This window comes from Physcomitrium patens, chromosome 6 (assembly GCF_059467195.1).
Source record: "Physcomitrium patens ecotype Gransden chromosome 6, ASM5946719v1, whole genome shotgun sequence".
Classification (NCBI taxonomy): Eukaryota; Viridiplantae; Streptophyta; class Bryopsida; order Funariales; family Funariaceae; genus Physcomitrium; species Physcomitrium patens.
The window spans coordinates 9,275,514-9,295,888 of record NC_143415.1 but is presented as its reverse complement, the minus strand read 5'-3'; the positions used below and the strand labels follow the sequence as shown (position 1 = coordinate 9,295,888).

Genomic DNA, 20,375 nt, shown 5'->3' with positions numbered 1-20,375 from the left:
CAAGTTTTGACTATTAGGACACTAACAAATCTATTATAATTCTAAATCAAATGCATTGAACCACTTGTTCTTTAAATTTTCAACATCAGATTTTCCAGAGTTCTATGTTCTCAGCAAGATAAAGTGACCATTCCCACAGTCTAAAACGTGATAATTAAAGATTGTTGTCCAAAAGCCACATCACCACAATCCAGAGCTGATTAGATAGAACAGTTTAATTTTTCATTCTTATGCCTGTGTCTGTTCAGTGTGAATTCTTTGATTAGTGTTCTTGTGAGGCATTGAATAAATCGAGATCAAGTGTTGGCAAGAAAGGTAAGTTATTATTCAATCAAACAGTTGAGGTGGTTGTATTGAGATTCAAAATCTTTCTGCCATTGTCCCATTATTAGAATAGCAAAGCACAGGGATCTTTGCTTTAACTTCTCGCTAATTTTGTAAGCTCCATTTGCAGGGCATGAATCTCCTTGGACAGACAGCAGATGATCACATCGACTTGATTTACACTAAGATTCCGATTTGACTGCTTTGCCAGTTCACCAAGCTGTCCTAGCGTATCCAGATGTGCCTGAAACGATGAAGAATGCTATCAGTTTGTTTCTGCCAGGACTTTTCTCATTTAAATGAGCCATATTCCATCATAAATACTTAGTTTATTGTCTGTCCAGCAACAATCCTAGTAAATGCTGCTTTAAAAACACCAGACAACCAAAACTCTGAGCTGCATAATCAAATAATTAAACCAAACGGATTAAATTTCTATGCTCAAATCGTGTGAAATGCAAGAAAATAATAATTTTTACCGGTATACGTGGGCTAAATCCTTTGTCTCTGCTGTGAAAATTAGCATGTGCTTGCAAAGGAGAACCATCCCTTAAGTTAGGATAATTTCTACCTAATTCCTCTTTGTCCTGCATTGGAAACGATCGATTATCATAGATGTCTTCTGAATGATCAGTTGAGTTGCTGCCTCTTAATAAAGTTTACGGGTGGTAATGAATTTTAGAACTTGCATATTGATCTACTGGAGTGTTCCTCGGAAAAAGTCGATATTGAGACAGGAGAGATGTGAGGCACGGAGGGTGTTCTGATTGTACCTGAAATATTCGACGCTCAGCAGCCTTCGTCATTCCCACCTGCAAGGAAGTTGCCTTGAGTGTCAAAGGAACAGCTTAGTATCCTCATAATTCGCAACTATGAACCACATCAAAGTTCAGAAGCCTTCGATGCTTGACTCCTATTCGAGCAGCGTTACAACGAACCTTCTTCAAAGAGCGCAACCAGTCACGTAGCGCTGGAAGCAGAGAGAGAAGCTTCTTTGGCTCCAAAGGCTGAGACATCTGTGCATGACGTTCTCTTTTCAGTCTTTCGTCTACCTCTTGTAGTTGAGCTTTGGTTTCCTTCTCTTTTAGTTGCCACTCCACAACTTCTTGCTCCTTCTTCAAGACCTCTCTAAATAAGAAAAGATCAATGAATTTCCATACTGTAGAGTGAGGGCAAGCATGTGTAATATATTTATATCAAAGACTATCTGATCAGCTCTTGGAATTGTACTCTAACCTCTGGAGTCGATTAACTCGAAGCAGAGCTTCTTCTAGACTTCTTTTCTGCATCTCAAATTGCCTACAAGTCATTATTCAACGTTAAGTGACCCTGTAAAATTTTGTCATTTCACAAGTGCTGGACTTGAAGGGAATCACACTTGGAAACGTCGTGCATTGCACAATAACACGTCGAAGTTCATACACGAAGATTGAAATTCAATTTCACTCTTAGAAGAAATCCGTATTGGACCTTCGAAGAAAAACAATTGTCGATTGAGACATGTAGGATTTTGAAACCTCTCTTTCTTCTTCAACGCATTGAGTTCGTTGCCCAGAGTGCTTTTCTCATGCTGCAGCTTCGCCATTTGTTTCTTCAGTTGCTGCGATCTTTGACTATCTATCGTCACTTCTTGAGTTGACGATGGCTGCAATTAGACTGATACATTAATAGAATCCAAATTCTATGTCCTTGACTATTCAAGAGTATAGACAGGAATTGGTATCTTGAATCATGCTGCTTGCTAGTGAATACGTGAAGATGGTCTCAGACTCGTGTTTCTGGTATATCCAACCTCGATAGCTTTTTTAGGGCAGAGTTGCTCGCTTTTTGCAACCGCCACATTCTGGTGTCCCTTTAATTTCAGCTCCTGCATCTTCATCTTGGCTTCTATGTTCTGCTTGTTGGAACAAAAGTGGGAAACGTGAGTTCGACAAAAAGCATGAAATTAGTGTACAGAATGTTTAGAATGTTTCACCTCAGGAAGAGTGCCAATTCTTGATTCAAAAGTAACAAAGAAACCTCTAAGCAACACACTCGGAAGATCATGTCTCAATTTAAAAACTTGTGGTTACCAACCTTGATTTCATACTCCATCGCACACTCGAGAAGAGCTATTTGAAGTTCTTCAACATCTGTTGTCGGAGAGGGTTTTAATTGATTGTGCTCCTGCTTTAACGTTGCTGATCGATTATAAAACTGCGGTGTTCCATCTTTTTCAATAATTTCAAATCATATCATATATGAAGTTAATTGCCTAACGAACTAATTATTAACATACTTTGAGCACCATAGTTACAATAGAGTTTCTCTCATATAAATAAGTCAAATCCTAAGAGGTCATCCGCAAGCCCATTTCTTGGACGAAACTGTATTTATTCTGTAGTTTCAGTTGGTTTGATCTAATTGTCAAGGCAAGGAACCACCCAACTATGGAGAAGGATGACATGATTTGCACCTGGACGCCAAGCGAACCGGCATTAATGTTAACTAGTGTCTGGAACTTGTTCTCAAGAATATCATTGTCACCTCGCAATGCTGTCATTTTGATGGTATGCCCTCCTGCTCGCAACAACCTCTTAAATAGTAGTGCAGTGTTAAGTTTCAAACCGGTTACATAGACATGTATTGAAACACGAAATCTTGGAAACAGAGTGCGGAGGGGTTCATGGACGCACCAACTTCAACCGATTCAGTATCTTCTCTGCAACTTAAATTTGAGGCCGAAAAGTGCAGTGGCGGAGGTGAGCCCTTTGGTTCGTTCGCATTGATCGGCGAGCACATTTGAGGATCTGTACTTGACGGGAGCCTATCACGCTCATTGGATGCCTCGCTACACTGGACTATCTCAGGTTGCGGTAAGGGTGACTGCGCACACGATAGAGATTGGCTCAACAAGGAAGAAGCGTTCCCGGCTGATTCATGAGTCAACATTGATGGAAGATAATGATTTCTTGTTTGATTCGTTATTGGTTGTTGACATATTCCTTCCGGTGTTGGTGGAGCAACCTCTTCTATCCAAATAGGAGATCCTTCTCCAAGGCAGGGCCTGAGTTCAGTTTCATTAGCATGTGATGGATTGTCTCCTCTTTTTGAAGCGTCTGTGCAAAAATCGCTCGCAACATTGCTTTCCCCAATTCCCCCATCGATAGATTCACATATGATATTCCAGTGTTCGGGTGTCATTTTCTGACAGCTGTTCTCCCTCGCTCTGGTCTCAAAACCGAGCAGATTTTCGCCTGTGCTAATCTGAACATTGCAGCTTCCTACTCCATCCGTAGCGTTCATGCAAGAATCAGTCTCACATTTGAACCTGTTGTACGTCTTGGCTTCTGCATGTTCTTTTCTTGTTTTCCATGGCTGAGGATCCTCTGAAGCTGACTCAAGCGATAGAGATCTGTCCCTGCAACTGCCAAAGTTGTCTAGCCATGTATTCTCTCTTTTTTTCACCTCTGCCAACTTCGAAGATGCACTTCTGGTCTCAATAACAGCACATTCCGTAGGCAACTGCGGTTGTGTTGATGTGGGAGATGGATTTTCTAAGATTTCCTTCATGTCATTTCTTAATGCCAGTACATCCATCTCAGAAGCAGAATTCATACCTTCCTCTGTTTTGTCTAAGCTCCAGGGAAGCACCACGTGACGATTTTCTTTCGCCAGTGACTTGGATAGTTTAGCATACTCGTAGCCCATCTCTTGCTTATCCAGTCCCCAAGAGAAGACCATTTGTTCGACCCCATCGGCAATTTGCTTGATGGCAGTCAGGTCCAGGCTTTGTGATCCATTTTCCTGATCTTGAGCTTTCTCAAGCTCCAACATCCACGCCTCCACAGGCTTTCCTTTGCGCTTATGTCCATGATTACTTTGTTTTGGTTGAAATGTTTGTCCTGTACTTCGTGACATATGTTCAGTTGCAAGATTTGACCGGTTTGAAAATTCTTAAAATCCTCAATTCACTTCTGCGGTGTATAACATGTAACGAGATTAGGGTTAGACTATCGATAAAAAAAATTGGCATTACACAGTAAGCGTGGGGTGAAGAGAATCTGTATAAAGTGTTTCAGAGTTATAGAACTTAATAATTACATCAAGAAAAGTTGCAGAAGTGTTTAACTTGCAATTGCAGTGGTCACCCCCACTGCATGACCGTAGAGCACACAAGTGCAGTTTCGGGAGGAGCGATGGTTTCAGCGATGCGTCTGCCGTCATGAACACGTAATGCATGGCTGATGGAACACATAATTCACCAGATCCGACAAAGCTTTTAGCCCTATAATCTTGTTATCAGGTCTTTAATGTATTGTAATGACGTTAAAGAAACTTCATCGAACGGAAATGATTTTCGAAATTATTTGGTGAAGAAATGGAACACACATACTCTTCAATTATCCAATGTGAAATATAAGCCCAGCTTCCTGATTGAAAAAATTAACGAGTCGCAACCAGGAGAACATCTGCTACTCCATCTCAAAGCTACAAAGATCCAGAGGGCCTATCAATCTCGTAACCTGAAATAAACACACACACAGTCCTTCACTAAACACGACACCCGTGAAAATATAGTTAATCACATCTGTATCATTGGCATCCAGAGCGCTTCTTCCCCATGCCGACTCCAAAACCACAGATGGAATTCGCAACCATGTAGACATTTGGAAATGCAAAACAAAACCATCCTGAGACCTCATTCAACGCATCAGCTCCAGCCACCTATCGAATTCGGATGACCTACAAACAAGAAAAACCATCGTGTACATCCATGTAGTAAAATTAGCAATAACCAAGTCGCATCTCAACACAAGGAATGAAACCCCATGTCAGGCAGAATCTGTCATGGATATCAACACCGCTGATAAAAATTCCTTCCCTGCACTAACACGTTTGCAAAACTGCTCACAATCTTTTGCAACAACCGAAGCTATATCGCGATTTGAACGTGTTAAACCCTTGAAAGCCTAGAACACTTCAAGGTAGCACACCTTCCAACTCAGGGACTTCCTCGAGAAAAGGCTAAAATGCGTGCAAAGGATCTCAATCCAAGGAGGCGCAGGAAAACTGCAACACTTCTTTAGGCGAGAGAGCTGACTACGATTAGGGCTGAAGCATGGCCAGTAACTCAACGCACCAGTCACGTTCCGACAAGTGTTCTGTTCTCATTCGCTACGGAGAGGTTGATCTCACTTTGAAATTATTGAGACAGAATCGATAAAGATCAAGGAACAAAATTACTACAATACAAACAGTACATTTTTTTAGTGTACATACGTTTTCTGATTCAAAATATCTAATCGTTTCCATTAGAAGAGAAATTTTTGCAGATCAATAGTTGCAGTTTAATTCTAGCTAATCTATTACATGGATTCTTATTTACTAGTGTAAAGAAGTGCAAGGCCTTCAAGAAGTGTAAGGCTATTGTGGCCCACTTGAAGCCACTTGACTTCTACTTAGAATAAAAAATACCTTTTTTACCATAAGGTGTTTAAAAATGGTTTGCCCCAATGCTCTCCCTCATGTCTTGTGATATTATTGCTTTGCAATGTCTAGTTTCATAATAGCACATTTGGCAAGGTCCTGAAACAATGGCAAGGATGTGATAATCTCCATATTCTATCATTTTGGCTGATTCAATCTTGTAAGTTTCTCAATTTGAATAAGATGAAGCTTCTTCCAAAGCTGAAATCCTTCTAAAATCTTAACATGGCATGTATAGTCCTTGTATGCAAATAAAGATTTATTTTTATTTTTATTTTTTTATTGGTCTAGTTTTTTTTGTGCTTTCTTGAATTATAATCTTATTTGTTATTGATTCAAAGATGGGTATACAAGTGCTCTTACAATTCACTCAAAGATAGTAGATAATACTATTTAGATGGTAGCGCTTCCTTCCAAGTGCAGTCTTGGACATTTTGATCTCAGTCCTTTTTAATGATATCACATTGTGGCTTATATGGTCATGTCTAACTATGCTTGAGAATATTTTATTTTTATTTTTTACTTACAAGAAGTCTCTCAAGTATAATATTCAATTGTTGAGAGATTTTCAAAATGGTTGGTAATCACCTTTCTTAAATTCAATCATAAGAGTTATTGTTGTAATTACAAATATTCTTTTTAGTGCCTTCTTTTTTTAGTTCCTTAATTTGGATTAAAGATGGAACAATTTAGATTCTTCTTGCACAAAGATTTGAATCTATATAGGTGTGATATTCTTTTATTTTATACTACCTTGAATAAAAAGAGAAGAACTACAAATATAAAGAAAGCTTAAGAAAATATGATGAATTATTCTTTTAATACCAATGATAGCTCTCTTAAAGAAAGTTGTTGCGTGATATGGCATTGGATACCAAATTTTGTTGAATCTATATGATTTAGTTTGGATAGTGGTTTTTTATCCATTAATAGTTTTTTTGTTAGTTGAATTATTTATATCAATTAAGATTTGAGTACTTAAGTGGAAAAAAATCCTTAACTTGACATTCTTGTCAAGTCAAGTCTTGTGAGTGATTTTGAGAGTGAGAGAACTTGTTGTAAGGAATTGCTTAGCTATGGTGTTTTAGCTATTTTAATAAAGCTTTATAATTTCTCTTATTTTCACACTTGCATTCTTGGGATCCTCCTTTGTAGCACAAAAGATAGCTTGATTTAGTTTTGTGTAGATTTCTAATCTTTTACTTAATAAGAATCTCTCATTTTCTTTAATTTGTAGTATAGCAAGTTAGAATGAAGTATATCAAAATAAATAAATAAAATAAAATTATAATTTGGTTTTTATTTTTGTTGCTAGGTTTTGAGCACTATTGGATACTAAAACTAGGTGAATTACTATTGCAACATTGGAATGAGGCACTAGGTGCTAGGCGTTGGAACCAACGATATTACATTGAAATATGTACTGTAATATTAAAATAATATTATAATGGAATACAAGACAATATAAGATAGCAATACAAGACCTCAAGGTTGCAACAATGCAAGGCAATAATAGAACACAAGATCATAGTGCTATACAAGAAGGTTGTAGAAGAGGGGTAGTCACAATACAAGATTGCAATGTTATACAAGAGGATTGTAAGAAAGGCATAGTTCCAATATGAGGTTGCAAATTGTATAGGTGGCTAATTCAGATTGTCGAACATGGTTGCAAAAAACAGTGCAAGGTAGTACAACAAGGTGGCAAGGCAGAGCTGTGATAGTATAATATTGATTTTTTTTTTTTTTTTTTTTTTTATCGAGTGGTTTTTGGTATTGGGATCAATCTCGAAGTTGCTCAGCAATGTGCATTGCATAAGGTAATGTAGTGCAAGGATTTGATATAAGTTGCAAAAAAAACAAAAAAGATTTTTCGTAGCAAATAGTAGTTAATGATGACATGTGACATTTGCTTATAATTCAAAGAGTCGATTTACAATGATATGGTACAAGGTGCACAATGACATGGTTCTCATAGTGATAGGATTTTTACAATCTTAGGACTATGATGATAGATCTATAATCATAGATCTATTATTTAATTATAAGATCTAATATTTAAAAAAATAAAAAAATAAAAAAATACATTATCTAAAATTCTTAAGTGTCAAATTTGGAAGTTTACTTCTAGTGCATATGGAGTCTAAATTTGATTATTTTTAATTCAATTTATTTAGAAGAAATCAAAAGAATACATTGGCATACTTAATTTTTAGAGTTGAAATTATTAGTACAATTGTTATAAATATTTGGTTATTTTTATCATTTGAAATCTTTATGAATCTGACCTTATTTTGTACAATTATTATACTAAGAGCCATTATAATATAAAAAATGATCGTAATATTTTAAAGGTTAAAAAAATATAAGATTTAAAAATTAATATAAAAACCACTTATATTATTTAATGATTAGTATAAGTCATTATCTTGGGCAGAAAATTTTATCTTTTTTTTCCAAATTTATAAATAATAGCCTTAATCAATTTTTTCTTATTACACTTGAAATAGTTACTAAGCAGCTTAAAAACGACAATACTTACTAAAATCAAGTAGGTTCTAACTTAGATCAATATAATTAAATATAGAATTCTCATTTAATTGGTTAAAATAATAATAAAATATAAATAAAAATAAAATAAAATAAATATTTATTTAAAATTATAATTTAAAATTATTTTTTTTGTTTTTATTTTTTTAAATAATTATTTTTAATAATTTCAAGCCTTGTAATAAAGAATTAAATTATTTTAAAATATAGTATAAAAATATTTCTTATAAGAATATAATAGAATTTGAAAAGATTATAGTTTTAATATTTTTATTCATGTATTATCTTAAGCTTAGAATTAGCTTTAGGATAAGAATACATCATAAATACGAAAATAAAAGTGTCTGGTAATATACCTTGTCTAACATATATAAATATCTATCTATATATATATATATATATATATCAATTAAGATTGAAATTTTAAGTATAACCAATTTGAAAAAATATTTTTTAATAAGTATGATATATCCTTGATTTGTATCTAAAATATAAAAGAAATAGAAGTAAAACTTTTAAGAGTTTTAGAGAAATATTTGAAGAAAGATATATAACTTAAAGACTAGTTTTTTTCACTTTAGTAATATAATAATAAGTTTAAGAGAAATCATTTTTTGGATTTAGTAAAGAAAATTTATTTTTTTAATATAAATTACAGATTTATATTAAAAAAAATTCAATTGCAATTCACTTCTTAAGTCTAATAGTAGGTTATAATGATGTAATAACAAAATTAGAAACCTAAATAAACATAGTAGTTTTAAAAAGATATTTGAAAAATAATAATGATTGTGTGATGGTTTTAGGACAGACATGACAATTTTGTGAAGAAGAACCTCTTTGACTAATACAAAACTATTTGCTACAACTTATATGTTTTTTTTTAAAAAATAAAATAAAGTAAATAATTAAAATAAATAATTAAAATAAAAAAAACAAAAAATATAAATTTTTTTCAATAATAAAATATTTGTTTATTCAAAGGAGGATCTTACAACAAAATTCAAAGAAATCTAATGCATTTGAAAAAAAAATTATAACCTTATACATTCTAATATATTTTTAACTATTTTTGGGTTTGTTAATTTCACCTCAAAACATCTATTTTGCTGCAGCTTATACGTCTTTGAATCATGTATATTTATTCTTATCTATCTTTCAAGCTCTTATATAGCACATTATTCAATTTTGTATAAAAATGCACAATAAACATAACTTTTGTTCAAATCTATTTGGTAATTCTTTTGATTCATCAACTAATATTATTATCCTTTTTTCACAAGGTTGCTAGTTTGCATCAGTTGTAATTTTTGTTTTAAAACTAATACACTATAATTATAATACACACTATGTTGTACTTGCCCACTTACCAAACCTTTATATTGATGTGATGTTATTCTTGTTGATAGTTTCTCTACTCTAGTTTTTTTGACAACAATTAAAGTCCTACACACCTCATTATCCTCTTCTTCTTCTTTAATCATAGTTCTATTGCAAATTCTACCATTCTTCAATCACACTTTTGGCTACCTTCGATAGTATCACACAAATTTTTTATTGTTGTATTCTACTTGGTGCTCTTATTATCACTCTTGTTGTATTTTTTTTGTGCCAAACTTCTTCTTGCTTCATAATTGTCTTTCTACAATAATAAATTACTGTCTTTTGTTCTTATATTTGTTCTTTTATTGTATCCTTACTTCACTTTTTTTATTACTCTTTTTGATTCACAATTTTGTTTTTATTTGTTGCTTTCATAGAATCCATCATTGTTGTATTTAGTTCTTTCATTTTCAATCTAAACTTATGAAGTATAAAATGCTTCTAGCATGCTTCTTACTCAAATTAGTTGGAATACAACTTATTATTCCACAAGCATAAGAAAAAACCCTTGTTCTGTTTTCTAGTTTGTTTTTTGTTTGCCATTTGATTACATTTCACTTTTAAATCTAGTTCACCTTGATACCTCATCCTTGATTACATTTCACTTTTGAATCTAGTTCACCTTGGTACCTCACCTACAAAATTTTAGTTTGATCTTATTCACTTATTTTCACTTCATCCTTTTTGTTGTGTTCTTTTAATTGTTGCTATTAGTTTGCTCACATTAACTTACTTTGTTGTCATCCTTATTGAATTGAATTACTTAGCTACTAATTTTTGGCACTTCAATGTAGTCCTCTCACTTTGCTATCGTATGTCAATTTCAATTGTACTTCAACTCTTGCAAACAAATTACCACTGAGGCAAGTTGTTCACTATTATTGGACCAATTCAGTGCTTCACACCTTTGCTACAATAAGTCGATGCTTTCCACATTCCTAGATTCATAGCGCTTACAATCACATGCCTCAAAAAGATACATCTTATCCAATCCTATCCAATAATATTGTATCAATTTGCTCGAATCACCTAAGATAAAATTTGAGTATATGTTAACCATAATCTATTTATTAAAAATCTTATGTCATTTGCATAAGTTCAAATCCTCAAACATCATTCTACTCTACTTGCAATGCTCTTGATTGAACTATCAAAAGAACATCGTCTTCAGATTTGGCAACCTTCCATCAAGCATCATTGGGCTTGTTATTCAAAAGCTTCCCACCAACTGCCTAAAGATGAGAAATTTCTCTAGTATCACTAATTAATCATAATAAAAAGGATGACATATGAACCACTGCATGAAATTTTTTCGTAGGAGCTCAGTACCACGAATGCCTAAGAAAAGTAACAAATAACATCACATTTTACTTTTGAAGAATAATGCCTGGAATACAACTGTGGTTGTTTCAAGCATCCAATATGTACAACCTTTCATCCATTTATAACACCTTCTAGAAAACAACTTCTTTCTCTCTTGATTTGGAGATATGTTGAAGAATTAGGGTTAAGTAGAATTGGGATATTGGATTCTCTCGTAAGTGTGTTTTGAAACATTCTTTGGAATAAGACTTTCTTTTGTGAAAAAAAATACTAATAATAATATTAATAAGAAAATTAAGAAATTTGGAGAAACTAATATATGGTTTTTGAGATAATATCTTAATTTGGTACATTTTTTATTTTATTTTATTTATTTTTTTAATGATGCACCCACTAAACAAATTCTTTGGATTTTATACAAAGTAGTGTCTTGGATAATAAATTGATATATATATATATATATATATATATATTTTATCTTATATAGTCAGATGACATTTTTAAATTTTATTTGTTCCTAATGAAGTTAGTGAGTTGAATAAAGCTGTAATTATTGTTCAAGCTAAAGATATTAAAAGAGAAATAAAGAAATTCATGTAAATGGAGTGAAATGTTACTCTACATATTACATATTGGTGTGTAATATGGTTCAATAGAAATTAATTGAATTAAGATTCCAATGTGATTTTAAGTGAATACATGACATAAGTACTAAAAGAATTAGGATCAGTACTGATAGTCATTTAACTCTAACATGGAGATTGTTTTATGCTTACCATTTAATGAAATAGTATATCCAATTAGAAACTCCATGACTTAAATCCTATAAAGGAATAAGTCACAAATGTCCAAAATCATTGAAATGTGTTTTTTTTCTTCATTTTAGTAATACCAAATTACTAAGAAATAATTGGCCTTGCCCTTCTTTTTATACTCATTATTTCAACATTCTTACTACATTATTTTTATATGTGTATGTATTTTATGCATGTGATATGTAATATATAATACATGAAATTGGTACTTAGCCATTTTATTTGTATATATATATATATATATATATATATGTAAGGGATATTTATATATTCCTAATATTTTTATAGAATAATATTAATAATAATAATATTCTTACTTTATTCTAATAATGTTTAAGTTTGTACTTTTCATATCTATGCTATATTTGTTGTAGATAATTTGGCTACATTTGTTACAAGATTTAACCTCACAAATCTTAAAAACTTTATTTAGAAAATATTGATCGTTAAAACATTATCAAAACAATAGAATAATTTTATTAATTACAGACTACTGCATTATTGTTTTTTGTTTGTTAAATGAAATGTCGGTGAAATGATTGAGCTTTATTTGAATTGCAAATATACACACTATTAGATCTTGAATGAATCTTTTTAACATTGGAAATATTAGATATTTTTTAATCATTTTGCTTTAGAAGCTCTTGAACTATTATCATTACAATATAATATAATTTCAACATACATTGATAGTTGACATAGATTTATATATTATCAAAGGAATCAAAATGAAAAGAGTGTTAGAGTGTGTGTGTGTGTGTGTTGATTTGTGCATGTACTTGTACTTATATTCTGAAATTAATGTAATATTTTTGAGTCGTAAAGTACGGCAGTATGACAGTGAAAGTTTGGTGTGCTTTTTGACAGTGGATCTTGGAAAAAATTGCCACATTTGTGGATACAAAAAAATTCCACAATTCAAAGATGCATCGTCTCCACTTTGGGTGCAATAAGACAACGAGTACGACAACAACACTCCATGAAAGCCATATCCTTGTGGATGGAAACATGGGAGCCAAAGTGTGAATGTAGCTTAATGCCATGGCATTCGTTCATGGCGTGGATTGCGAACACATCTTTTCTCCATTTTGTCATAGTCAAACCACAGTTGATCAATCTGTTATTTCTATGACACACATACATACACACACACTCATTCACTCACTCAAAATTTAGGAGCCCTATAATAATCTCAATGACTAAGTTCCTATTGAGAGCATTTCTGCATCCGACTTAAGATACATGCAAGAGAAACGGTCATCGCATATGTTGTGCATCAAACTTTCGTGAAATCAATAGTCATCGATCACAACATACACTACGGAACTCGATCATGGATGCAATTTGGATTTCAGCTCAGGACAATGGTGAATGCAATGGAAGTGACAATCTTCTCAGTGAGAAGATGTGTATGATAGGTGAAAGCATCGTGTGCTATGATGGGGCAGGGGGTTGGTTTTGGGCATGAGGAGGACGTTGTAGTGAGGAAGACTGGTTGTTGCTGCTCAGGGAGATAGTTCCTTCTGAAAATGGTTTGGTGACACGGCAATGAGTAGGAGGAGCAAGTCCATGAGTTGGATTAACCAGCGGAGGTTCATAATGTGGACATTGAAAGGAGTGGGTTAGGGAAGATTAGGCAGGTGGTTACACAAGACTAGAGATTATGGAAATCTTTTCCAAGGTAACCGTGGTAACAGGTCCAACGTCTTGTTGATTTGGGATGACTCACTTCTGGTGCTATGGTAACTCGAGAGCCGAAATGCAGATTGAATCGATGCATTACGTCCTTGTAAGGTGCAGTAGTAAGGATTTGAAGTGTATTGGGTGGTAGGCGCAATGTGTCTTTGTGGATCGACAAATGATTCGTGTTGTTAGACCGAATCTGGGCTCCTGATTGCTGAAAGATTTGGGCAGAGTGTGTTGGCGGTGTAGTGGATTCATGTTTTGCAAATTCTGGCTAGTTTTTTTTTTTTTTTTTTTTTTTTTTTGTAGGATGTAAAAATGGCTACTTTTATGAGTGTTAATTTGGCTCGATGTTTTGGTGAATTTTTGACTTGAGCTTAGTACCAAAGCTAGGAAAGGCATATGTGCAAATTGAAAGGACAATGCAACCACTGTTATGCTGATTGAATATTCTTTATAGTTATTTTTTGTCGCACTGTTGGAACATCGAGCATGGTGAAGGGGCAAGATCTGATAAACTTGTTGCCAGACGAGAAGCTAATAGAAATCATGAAATATGTCGATGGAAGAGGCAACGACCGAGATGCTTGCTTGTTGGTCTGTAAAAGATGGAGGATGCTGGAGAGTGTATGTCGCCAATCCCTAATCTTAGGCATGATGTGGCAGTCAGATGCATATTTAGCAAAGATGGTTCAAAGATTTCCAAACCTACGACAAGTTTGTGTAGATAAGAAATTACTTGTTCTTGTATCTATCAATGGCCGGCTCTTACATCGTTGAATACATTATCTTCATATGATGCGGCCATTTCTTATTAGCTCCATATATCAAATTTGTGTTGTAGTTCACTTCATGATAAGTTATGGTCCCTTCAATTCAAACGTAATGCAATTTTAGCCACTTTTGAAGTTTTCTTTGTAGCTAATTTCATTTATTGTGATAATTGAGAAACTTTCGAGATTTCAATGATATGTAAAGAATTGAGAATGGTACACTCAACAACATAGTAGAATCTGATAAAGAAGGTTGTTAATGTTCTTTAATGCCTCGATCTTTACTTTGAACGTTCTTTATTGAATGTAATCTTTCTTTGGAGGATTTTGAGCATGAACTATTAGTTAAATGGCTAAATTATTGCGAATGTTTCTTTGTTGGATATTTGTAGCAGGGTAAAGCTGTAGGTATGACATTGCTCTCGAAGACGAGAAGAAGTGGGCACCGCGTGATAATGAATTGTGAAGATGACAGCAATGACAATGGTTTGAGTAATTTTTTAGATATGGGACTTTGATTTCTAGCGAAGGGATGTCTAAGATTAGAGAGTCTGTCTCTCATGTGGTGCTCTGCAGTGTTAAGTCACGACCTTGTCAATCTAGCAAATGCTTGCAGTGGTTTAAAGGTCTTGGACTTATATGTATATAATCATGTCTACAACCAAACTTCAATGTTTCTATCTATATATGTTGCTGTTGTATCATCCCAATTCAAAACAAGGTCGTGATCTCTAATTTTTGTTTCCTATGCTTATTTGTGGCTGGTTTTTCTTCATGTTTGTGTAGTAAATGATCATGATTAAATTTTTAGCTATATAAAGATGTATTTATTAGGTGGAATTGCTGTAAGACTGCTATATCAGGACCAAGGTTTGAAGGCCATAGGCATATATTGTAAATAGCTGGAAGAGCTAAATTTTTATTTTTGTGAATGAATTAGCAATATCGACATAGTAGGAATTACTGAAGGATGTGGAAAATTGCTTCAATCACTTAGAATTGCAGCTTGTGCTCGTATAACAAATGTAGTATTGAAGGTCATTCAACTCTTTACCTAAATCATTTTCTAAAAATTTCCTGCTTTCTCAACCTAGTTCATCGCAATTGGTAAGCTGTCTGGCACAGCCTTGAAATTGTAGAGTCTATAAAAGTCCAGATGTATTAAGTTTTGGATTGCATGTTGATGATACAAATGCTCCTCAAGCACATTGTTTGATTTTGATAGTTGACCACCTCGTCATCGTTTGCTTCCGACTGTAGGCTGTGGAGACCAACTATAACATGCTCAAGAAGTTCACTTTAGACTCCGAGTATATTGAGATGGATGGTGTGCTGGTGATAGGCCGAGGTTGCGTACAACTACAAATGCTTCGACTATAATGTGTCAATGTGTGCAAGGAAGGTTTGCAAGTAGTCGGCCATAATTGTCCTTTATTAGAGACCTTAGCTTTACACGGCTTTCAAAAATTTACAGATCGACAAGTTTCCTATTCACACAATTTGTCATACAATTAACATAATGCATCAACAATTTTTTTTTTCGACAGTTTATATAATTTTATTCTATTTAGCCATGTCTTGACGCTTTCTTGGAGGAGTCATTTTCCTTTAGAGCATAACATTGTGAATAGAAGTTTGTTCACTTGTGATATTGAATTTCTTAGTTTAAAAAAATTACAAATCATAGCAAAAATTCCTATCATGCATATTTTTATGTAAATATATCACTTTTGCATGAGAACCTAAATTTTAAAAAAGAAGTGCAGAGTGATCTATGCTCATGAACGAGGTCTATTTATGCAGTCATAATACCCTTTACTGATTCATACATTTTTTATCTACAGAAGTCTGCTTGCTATTGGGGGAGGATACAAAAAGTTAAGAAAAGTCACATTGAGTGACTCATGCTATGTGGGTGACCGCAGCCTAGTTGCCATTGATGGGGGTTGTCTCCAACTTGAAGCACTGGAAATAAACCGCTGTCATAACATTGGAACTGCATGGCTTCAGGCTGTGGGCCGTTCTTGCCGGTAGCAAAAATTTCTTTCACGATATAGTGACACCGCAAAATATTTCAATTCCTCATGCCGTATGTTGAGGTTCAGACTTACATCAATTTATAATGAAGCGATGATTACTAATGGTTGATACTTCCAAGAGATGTTTTGCAGTTGATTAAGGGTTTCATACTGCAACCTCATACAAGACGAAAACAACTCTCTTCATAGAGTTTCTTTGTTCATACTACAACCACTTTTACACCACAACCTCATGCTGGACCCACTCCGTGTTTACATTTGAGGAGTTATAAAATATAACAACATGAATTATGTTACAAAAATAGAATAATTTACTAATTTTTAATTTTTGAAATGTGTATTTTTATTAATATTTTTAATACAAAATAAGAAGAAAATTGCTTAAAGATAGATAGATAACTGAATAAGATTGCAAACACTGGAATCAAATAACAATAGAATGCATAATTATTTTATTTAGCGTCCTACATAGGCTACAACTAGTGTGTGTATATATGTGTATATATATATATGTTATTTTTTACCCATTAACTAATATTTCTTTCTTACTTGATAATATTTGTTGGAATGGAGGTTGTTCTGAGTTCATAAACTTAGATCTTATAATTAATACTTCTTACATAATTGATAAAATTTCTATCCACTGAAGTTAAACGTATTATGAAACACAACACAAACGAACATACACCCATCAAACATACACATGCATACACATACATATATAGATATATATAATCAATTAAAAAAATAAATTATTAATAAATAATTAGTCTCACACTTATTTTTATTTTTTTTATGTAAGTTGTTAAGATGTTTTCAAACTTTAAATGTGTGTTACATACACATACAGTAATTTTCAAGGATGAAATTTTAGTTTAAAATTTAAAAATTATTATTATATATGTTTTATGTGCAATATAAACAGTATCTATGCATATAACTGTTTATCAAATGTGAAATATCCTTAATTTGCAGATACACACTTTTATAAAAACATTTAAATTTCTTGCCATTTTGAACATTCTTTTTTTTTTTTTTTTTTTCTTTCTTTCTTTCTTTCTTTCTGTCTTTTTTGCATATGCAGTCCTTATTTTAGTTTTTTTCCCCCCTCAAATACCATTCAAATTACCTACACACATTTGTTTCTCATCAAATTAAAAAAAATTAATAATATTAAAAATATTAAAAACATGAAAAGAAAATAAGAAACACATGGAGAATCAAGTATTTCCCATTACATTAGAATACAATCAAACAATTTTTTTATTTTTTTTTGAAAGCATACTCATTTTAAGTTTTTTTCAAACTAAAGTAATTAGTTTAGTGAGTAGGGTTTATTTACTAGAGACATGTGTAACAAATTCAAGCATTTTGTACAAATAGAAAGATGAATAATGCACTAAAAAGACAACCCATCTTTTCACATTGTACAAACTGAGCATGGATACCAAAGAATTATACAATCATGATATCATGTGGGAATTTAATTTAATAATGTGATACTAGTTTTGAATGCCTTGAAATTTGTACTTTGTTAAGGACATGGGTACTTGTATGATGGGAATTAAAAAGTACAATGGGATGGCATTTCTTAATCACAATCACATTCTCATAGAATATTATTCTACATAACATGAGTACAATTTTTTTTTGTAGGAATCTTATTCTACTCCACCACATTGGATTAGTAATTATTTGTTGATGATATGCACCAAAATTAGATGTTAGTGCCAATGATCCCTTTATTAAAAAATGGAGTTAGACTTTTAACTCAAAACTCTAGGAAGGAAAAAGAAAAAGATAGAAAAAGAATAAAGAAGAAGAAGAAGAATTTAGTATCAAAATAAGAATTAGAAATAAATGGTCTACTTGATATGACGTATGAATTAGGTTGTGCTTTATAACAAGAGTATGATGTTTGCTTAATTTTGGATTTGAATGATATTTTTAGAAGATATATTTTTGATATAGAAATTCACAGTGTTTTTCTTTATTTTATTTTTCATGTCTAAAGGATATAAAAGTGATGAAGAGTCTAACACTGAAATTTTAAACTTGTGTGCTTCAATCATGTTGTACTGCAATTTGTACTCTAGAAAGTTTTGGTTGTACATTGTTTCGTATTTTATTTTACTTTTACTTTTAATTCGGACTGTGCTTGCATCGTGGAATTCATATGCTCATCGTGCATCGTGGAATGGCCGATGTGTGCGGCGCTTTGTGACCTCTAAATTGCCTATCCTGGAGTTGTAGAGGCATTCAGACTCCACTAGGAGACAAAGTTTGATGCATCGTGGTCAAGTGTTGGCGTCAACGAGCTTTATGTTGCAGAAGCGTAGGAGACGGACGGAGTTGTGATGCATGGACTGCAATTCTGATTAGGAGGAAGGCCCTGATCGTGTGTTACGAATGTGCTGAATCTGTTGGAGCGTGCGTGGAGGGGAAGTAAGCATGCAGGAAGAAGAGTGCCACATTGGAACCGAAGAATGGAAAGGTAGAGGAAGGGCCTAGGAGTCCTGCTCCAGCAAAGCTGTTGCTCAAATTGGTAAGCTCTGGGAATCCAAAGAGAAGGAGATGTAAGAATGCAACCCAACAGTGGTCGAATATGTAGAATTACTCCGGCTTATTGTGTCATTGAATTATCATAACAATTTTTCAACTACCATATAGCGCGGTGGAATTAAAGACCTTCACAATCCAGATGAAAATCTTAACCTATCTCCTGGATGTACTGAATGTGTTCACTATTCCTGGTCAGATTTTGTTGACTCACGAAATGCTCTTCTTGATAGATACCGCAGACCCGAACAGTGGCATGTATGCAGAGTAAGCATGTCCGCTTGCAGCGAGTCTCTTCATGATTGCTGAGGAACTGAGTCGGGTATGTTTCCCTCGTGAGTTTCAGTAAGTTAGTGACGAGGAAGTGGGATAGAAAGGAGCAGCGGAGATGTTACGATTGTAACCGAGACTATCTTTGTGCATCCATGTTTGATGCTGTGCAAAAGTAGGAACTCCTCAACTTTTAAGCCCCTTAGTCCTTAGACAACTAGTGCTTTCTGATAATCCCGCCAATTTCAATGCACAAACAATATGCTTTGCTCATATATATATATATATATATATATATATATATTCTATCTGCTTGAGTGTCGTGAAATGTGACTTGGAGTTGACGCAGTGAGGGGTCTATTTCAAATGAGCTGCATTGTTTTGATGACCAGGTTTATTTGGATCATTGTTTGAAACAGAATCCTGACTATTTGGGAAGTTTCGTGCAGAATTCCGCAACAATGTTCAAACTAGAGAAGAGCTCGAGGAAGAACCCAAGCTCGAACTCAAGGCTACTATATGGTTCATCGGTAAATAAGACTAGAAGGAGAATCCTGGTAGAAGCTTCGACAGTTGATTCTCTGCGGTATGCATTTTCTTAGTCCAGACACCACTTATCCAAAAAAGTAGGGACATGTTTCGTATCGTTGCACACTTGAGAAGAAGAGCTGGAAAATGACCATTGTTATCAATAGTGTTGGTGAAATTTATTCATTTCATGGTGAAACTTATTCACGGCTGTGCACCCAAAGAAAGGAAACATTTGCACGAAGAGCACATAATTATGTTAGCCGCTTCAAAGGTTAACAATCAGCGTGCCTACTGATACTGGCAGAAATTAATTTGCGAATGCTAAGAAGTGCTTGGGCTCCAGAAGTCTCCACTCCATAAAATATGCTTCTCATTTTCTCTCAACAATGTCATGATGTCTTAGGTGATTCTCATGTTTCATCAAAGTAAATCAGTTTCTTAGGTGATTGTTATCCTGAGTTGGTGAAGCTGTATGAACTCATCATTCTTAGTTGCTAGGCAATACATCATTTCAATCTCTAATACTCTCTAAAATATAGTAGGCATAACCTTGATGAAGTAGAGACCAGAGTCCAAAAGAACATTGTGGATTTGGTCTTGTTGTTTTGATGCAATTAAGTTCTAAACACAAATTATAGATTTGATGATTGTGTCCC

The 20,375-nt window shown here is 33.6% G+C and overlaps 2 protein-coding genes across 26 annotated transcripts; one reads left to right on the top strand and one right to left on the bottom strand.

Moving 5' to 3' along the window:
* Positions 1 to 4: 4 nt before the first annotated feature.
* LOC112283176 (uncharacterized) lies at positions 5 to 5,445 on the bottom strand. 9 transcript variants are annotated; one of them, XM_090251169.1, is made up of 13 exons: positions 5,005 to 5,434; positions 4,700 to 4,829; positions 4,436 to 4,547; positions 3,000 to 4,280; positions 2,780 to 2,883; positions 2,401 to 2,520; positions 2,117 to 2,218; positions 1,842 to 1,969; positions 1,561 to 1,623; positions 1,263 to 1,452; positions 1,098 to 1,136; positions 804 to 911; positions 5 to 568 (listed from the first exon to the last, which is right to left on the bottom strand). In XM_090251169.1, the coding sequence occupies exons 4-13, from the start codon at positions 4,222 to 4,224 to the stop codon at positions 419 to 421; spliced, it is 2,229 nt and encodes a 742-aa protein (XP_090107295.1). In that variant the 5' UTR covers positions 4,225 to 4,280; positions 4,436 to 4,547; positions 4,700 to 4,829; positions 5,005 to 5,434; the 3' UTR covers positions 5 to 418. The 9 variants fall into 9 exon arrangements, with proteins under 9 accessions (XP_090107295.1, XP_090107297.1, XP_090107294.1 ...); XM_090251171.1 differs by having other exon boundaries at positions 5,301 to 5,434; XM_090251168.1 differs by having other exon boundaries at positions 4,700 to 5,049; positions 5,301 to 5,430.
* Positions 5,446 to 12,141: 6,696 nt separating this feature from the next.
* On the top strand, positions 12,142 to 20,012 carry LOC112283443 (F-box/LRR-repeat protein 4-like). Of its 17 annotated transcripts, XM_073534599.2 has the most exons (7): positions 13,568 to 14,174; positions 14,713 to 14,806; positions 15,261 to 15,357; positions 15,581 to 15,722; positions 16,165 to 18,904; positions 19,152 to 19,363; positions 19,638 to 20,012. In XM_073534599.2, the coding sequence occupies exons 1-3, from the start codon at positions 14,040 to 14,042 to the stop codon at positions 15,272 to 15,274; spliced, it is 243 nt and encodes an 80-aa protein (XP_073390700.1). In that variant the 5' UTR covers positions 13,568 to 14,039; the 3' UTR covers positions 15,275 to 15,357; positions 15,581 to 15,722; positions 16,165 to 18,904; positions 19,152 to 19,363; positions 19,638 to 20,012. The 17 variants fall into 17 exon arrangements, 8 of the variants coding, with proteins under 8 accessions (XP_073390701.1, XP_073390699.1, XP_073390700.1 ...); XR_012217664.2 differs by lacking the exons at positions 13,568 to 14,174; positions 15,261 to 15,357 and adding an exon at positions 12,142 to 13,545 and having other exon boundaries at positions 14,716 to 14,806; XM_073534600.2 differs by having other exon boundaries at positions 13,565 to 14,174; positions 14,716 to 14,806; positions 15,261 to 15,722.
* Positions 20,013 to 20,375: the final 363 nt, after the last annotated feature.

What these genes read in the sequence shown, in the direction of transcription:
- LOC112283176 (XM_024521577.3), bottom strand. Translation starts at nt 4,224, where the DNA reads ATGTCACGAAGTACAGGACAAACATTTCAACCAAAACAAAGTAATCAT. An exon ending in TACTGAATCGGTTGAAGTTG is followed by an intron (nt 2,884 to 2,999) that starts GTGCGTCCATGA and finishes TGTTGCGAGCAG; the next exon opens with GAGGGCATACCATCAAAATG. An exon ending in CTGAGCGTCGAATATTTCAG is followed by an intron (nt 912 to 1,097) that starts GTACAATCAGAA and finishes TTTCCAATGCAG; the next exon opens with GACAAAGAGGAATTAGGTAG.
- LOC112283443 (XM_073534593.2), top strand. Translation starts at nt 14,040, where the DNA reads ATGGTGAAGGGGCAAGATCTGATAAACTTGTTGCCAGACGAGAAGCTA. An exon ending in GATGGAGGATGCTGGAGAGT is followed by an intron (nt 14,175 to 14,715) that starts GTATGTCGCCAA and finishes TATTTGTAGCAG; the next exon opens with GGTAAAGCTGTAGGTATGAC.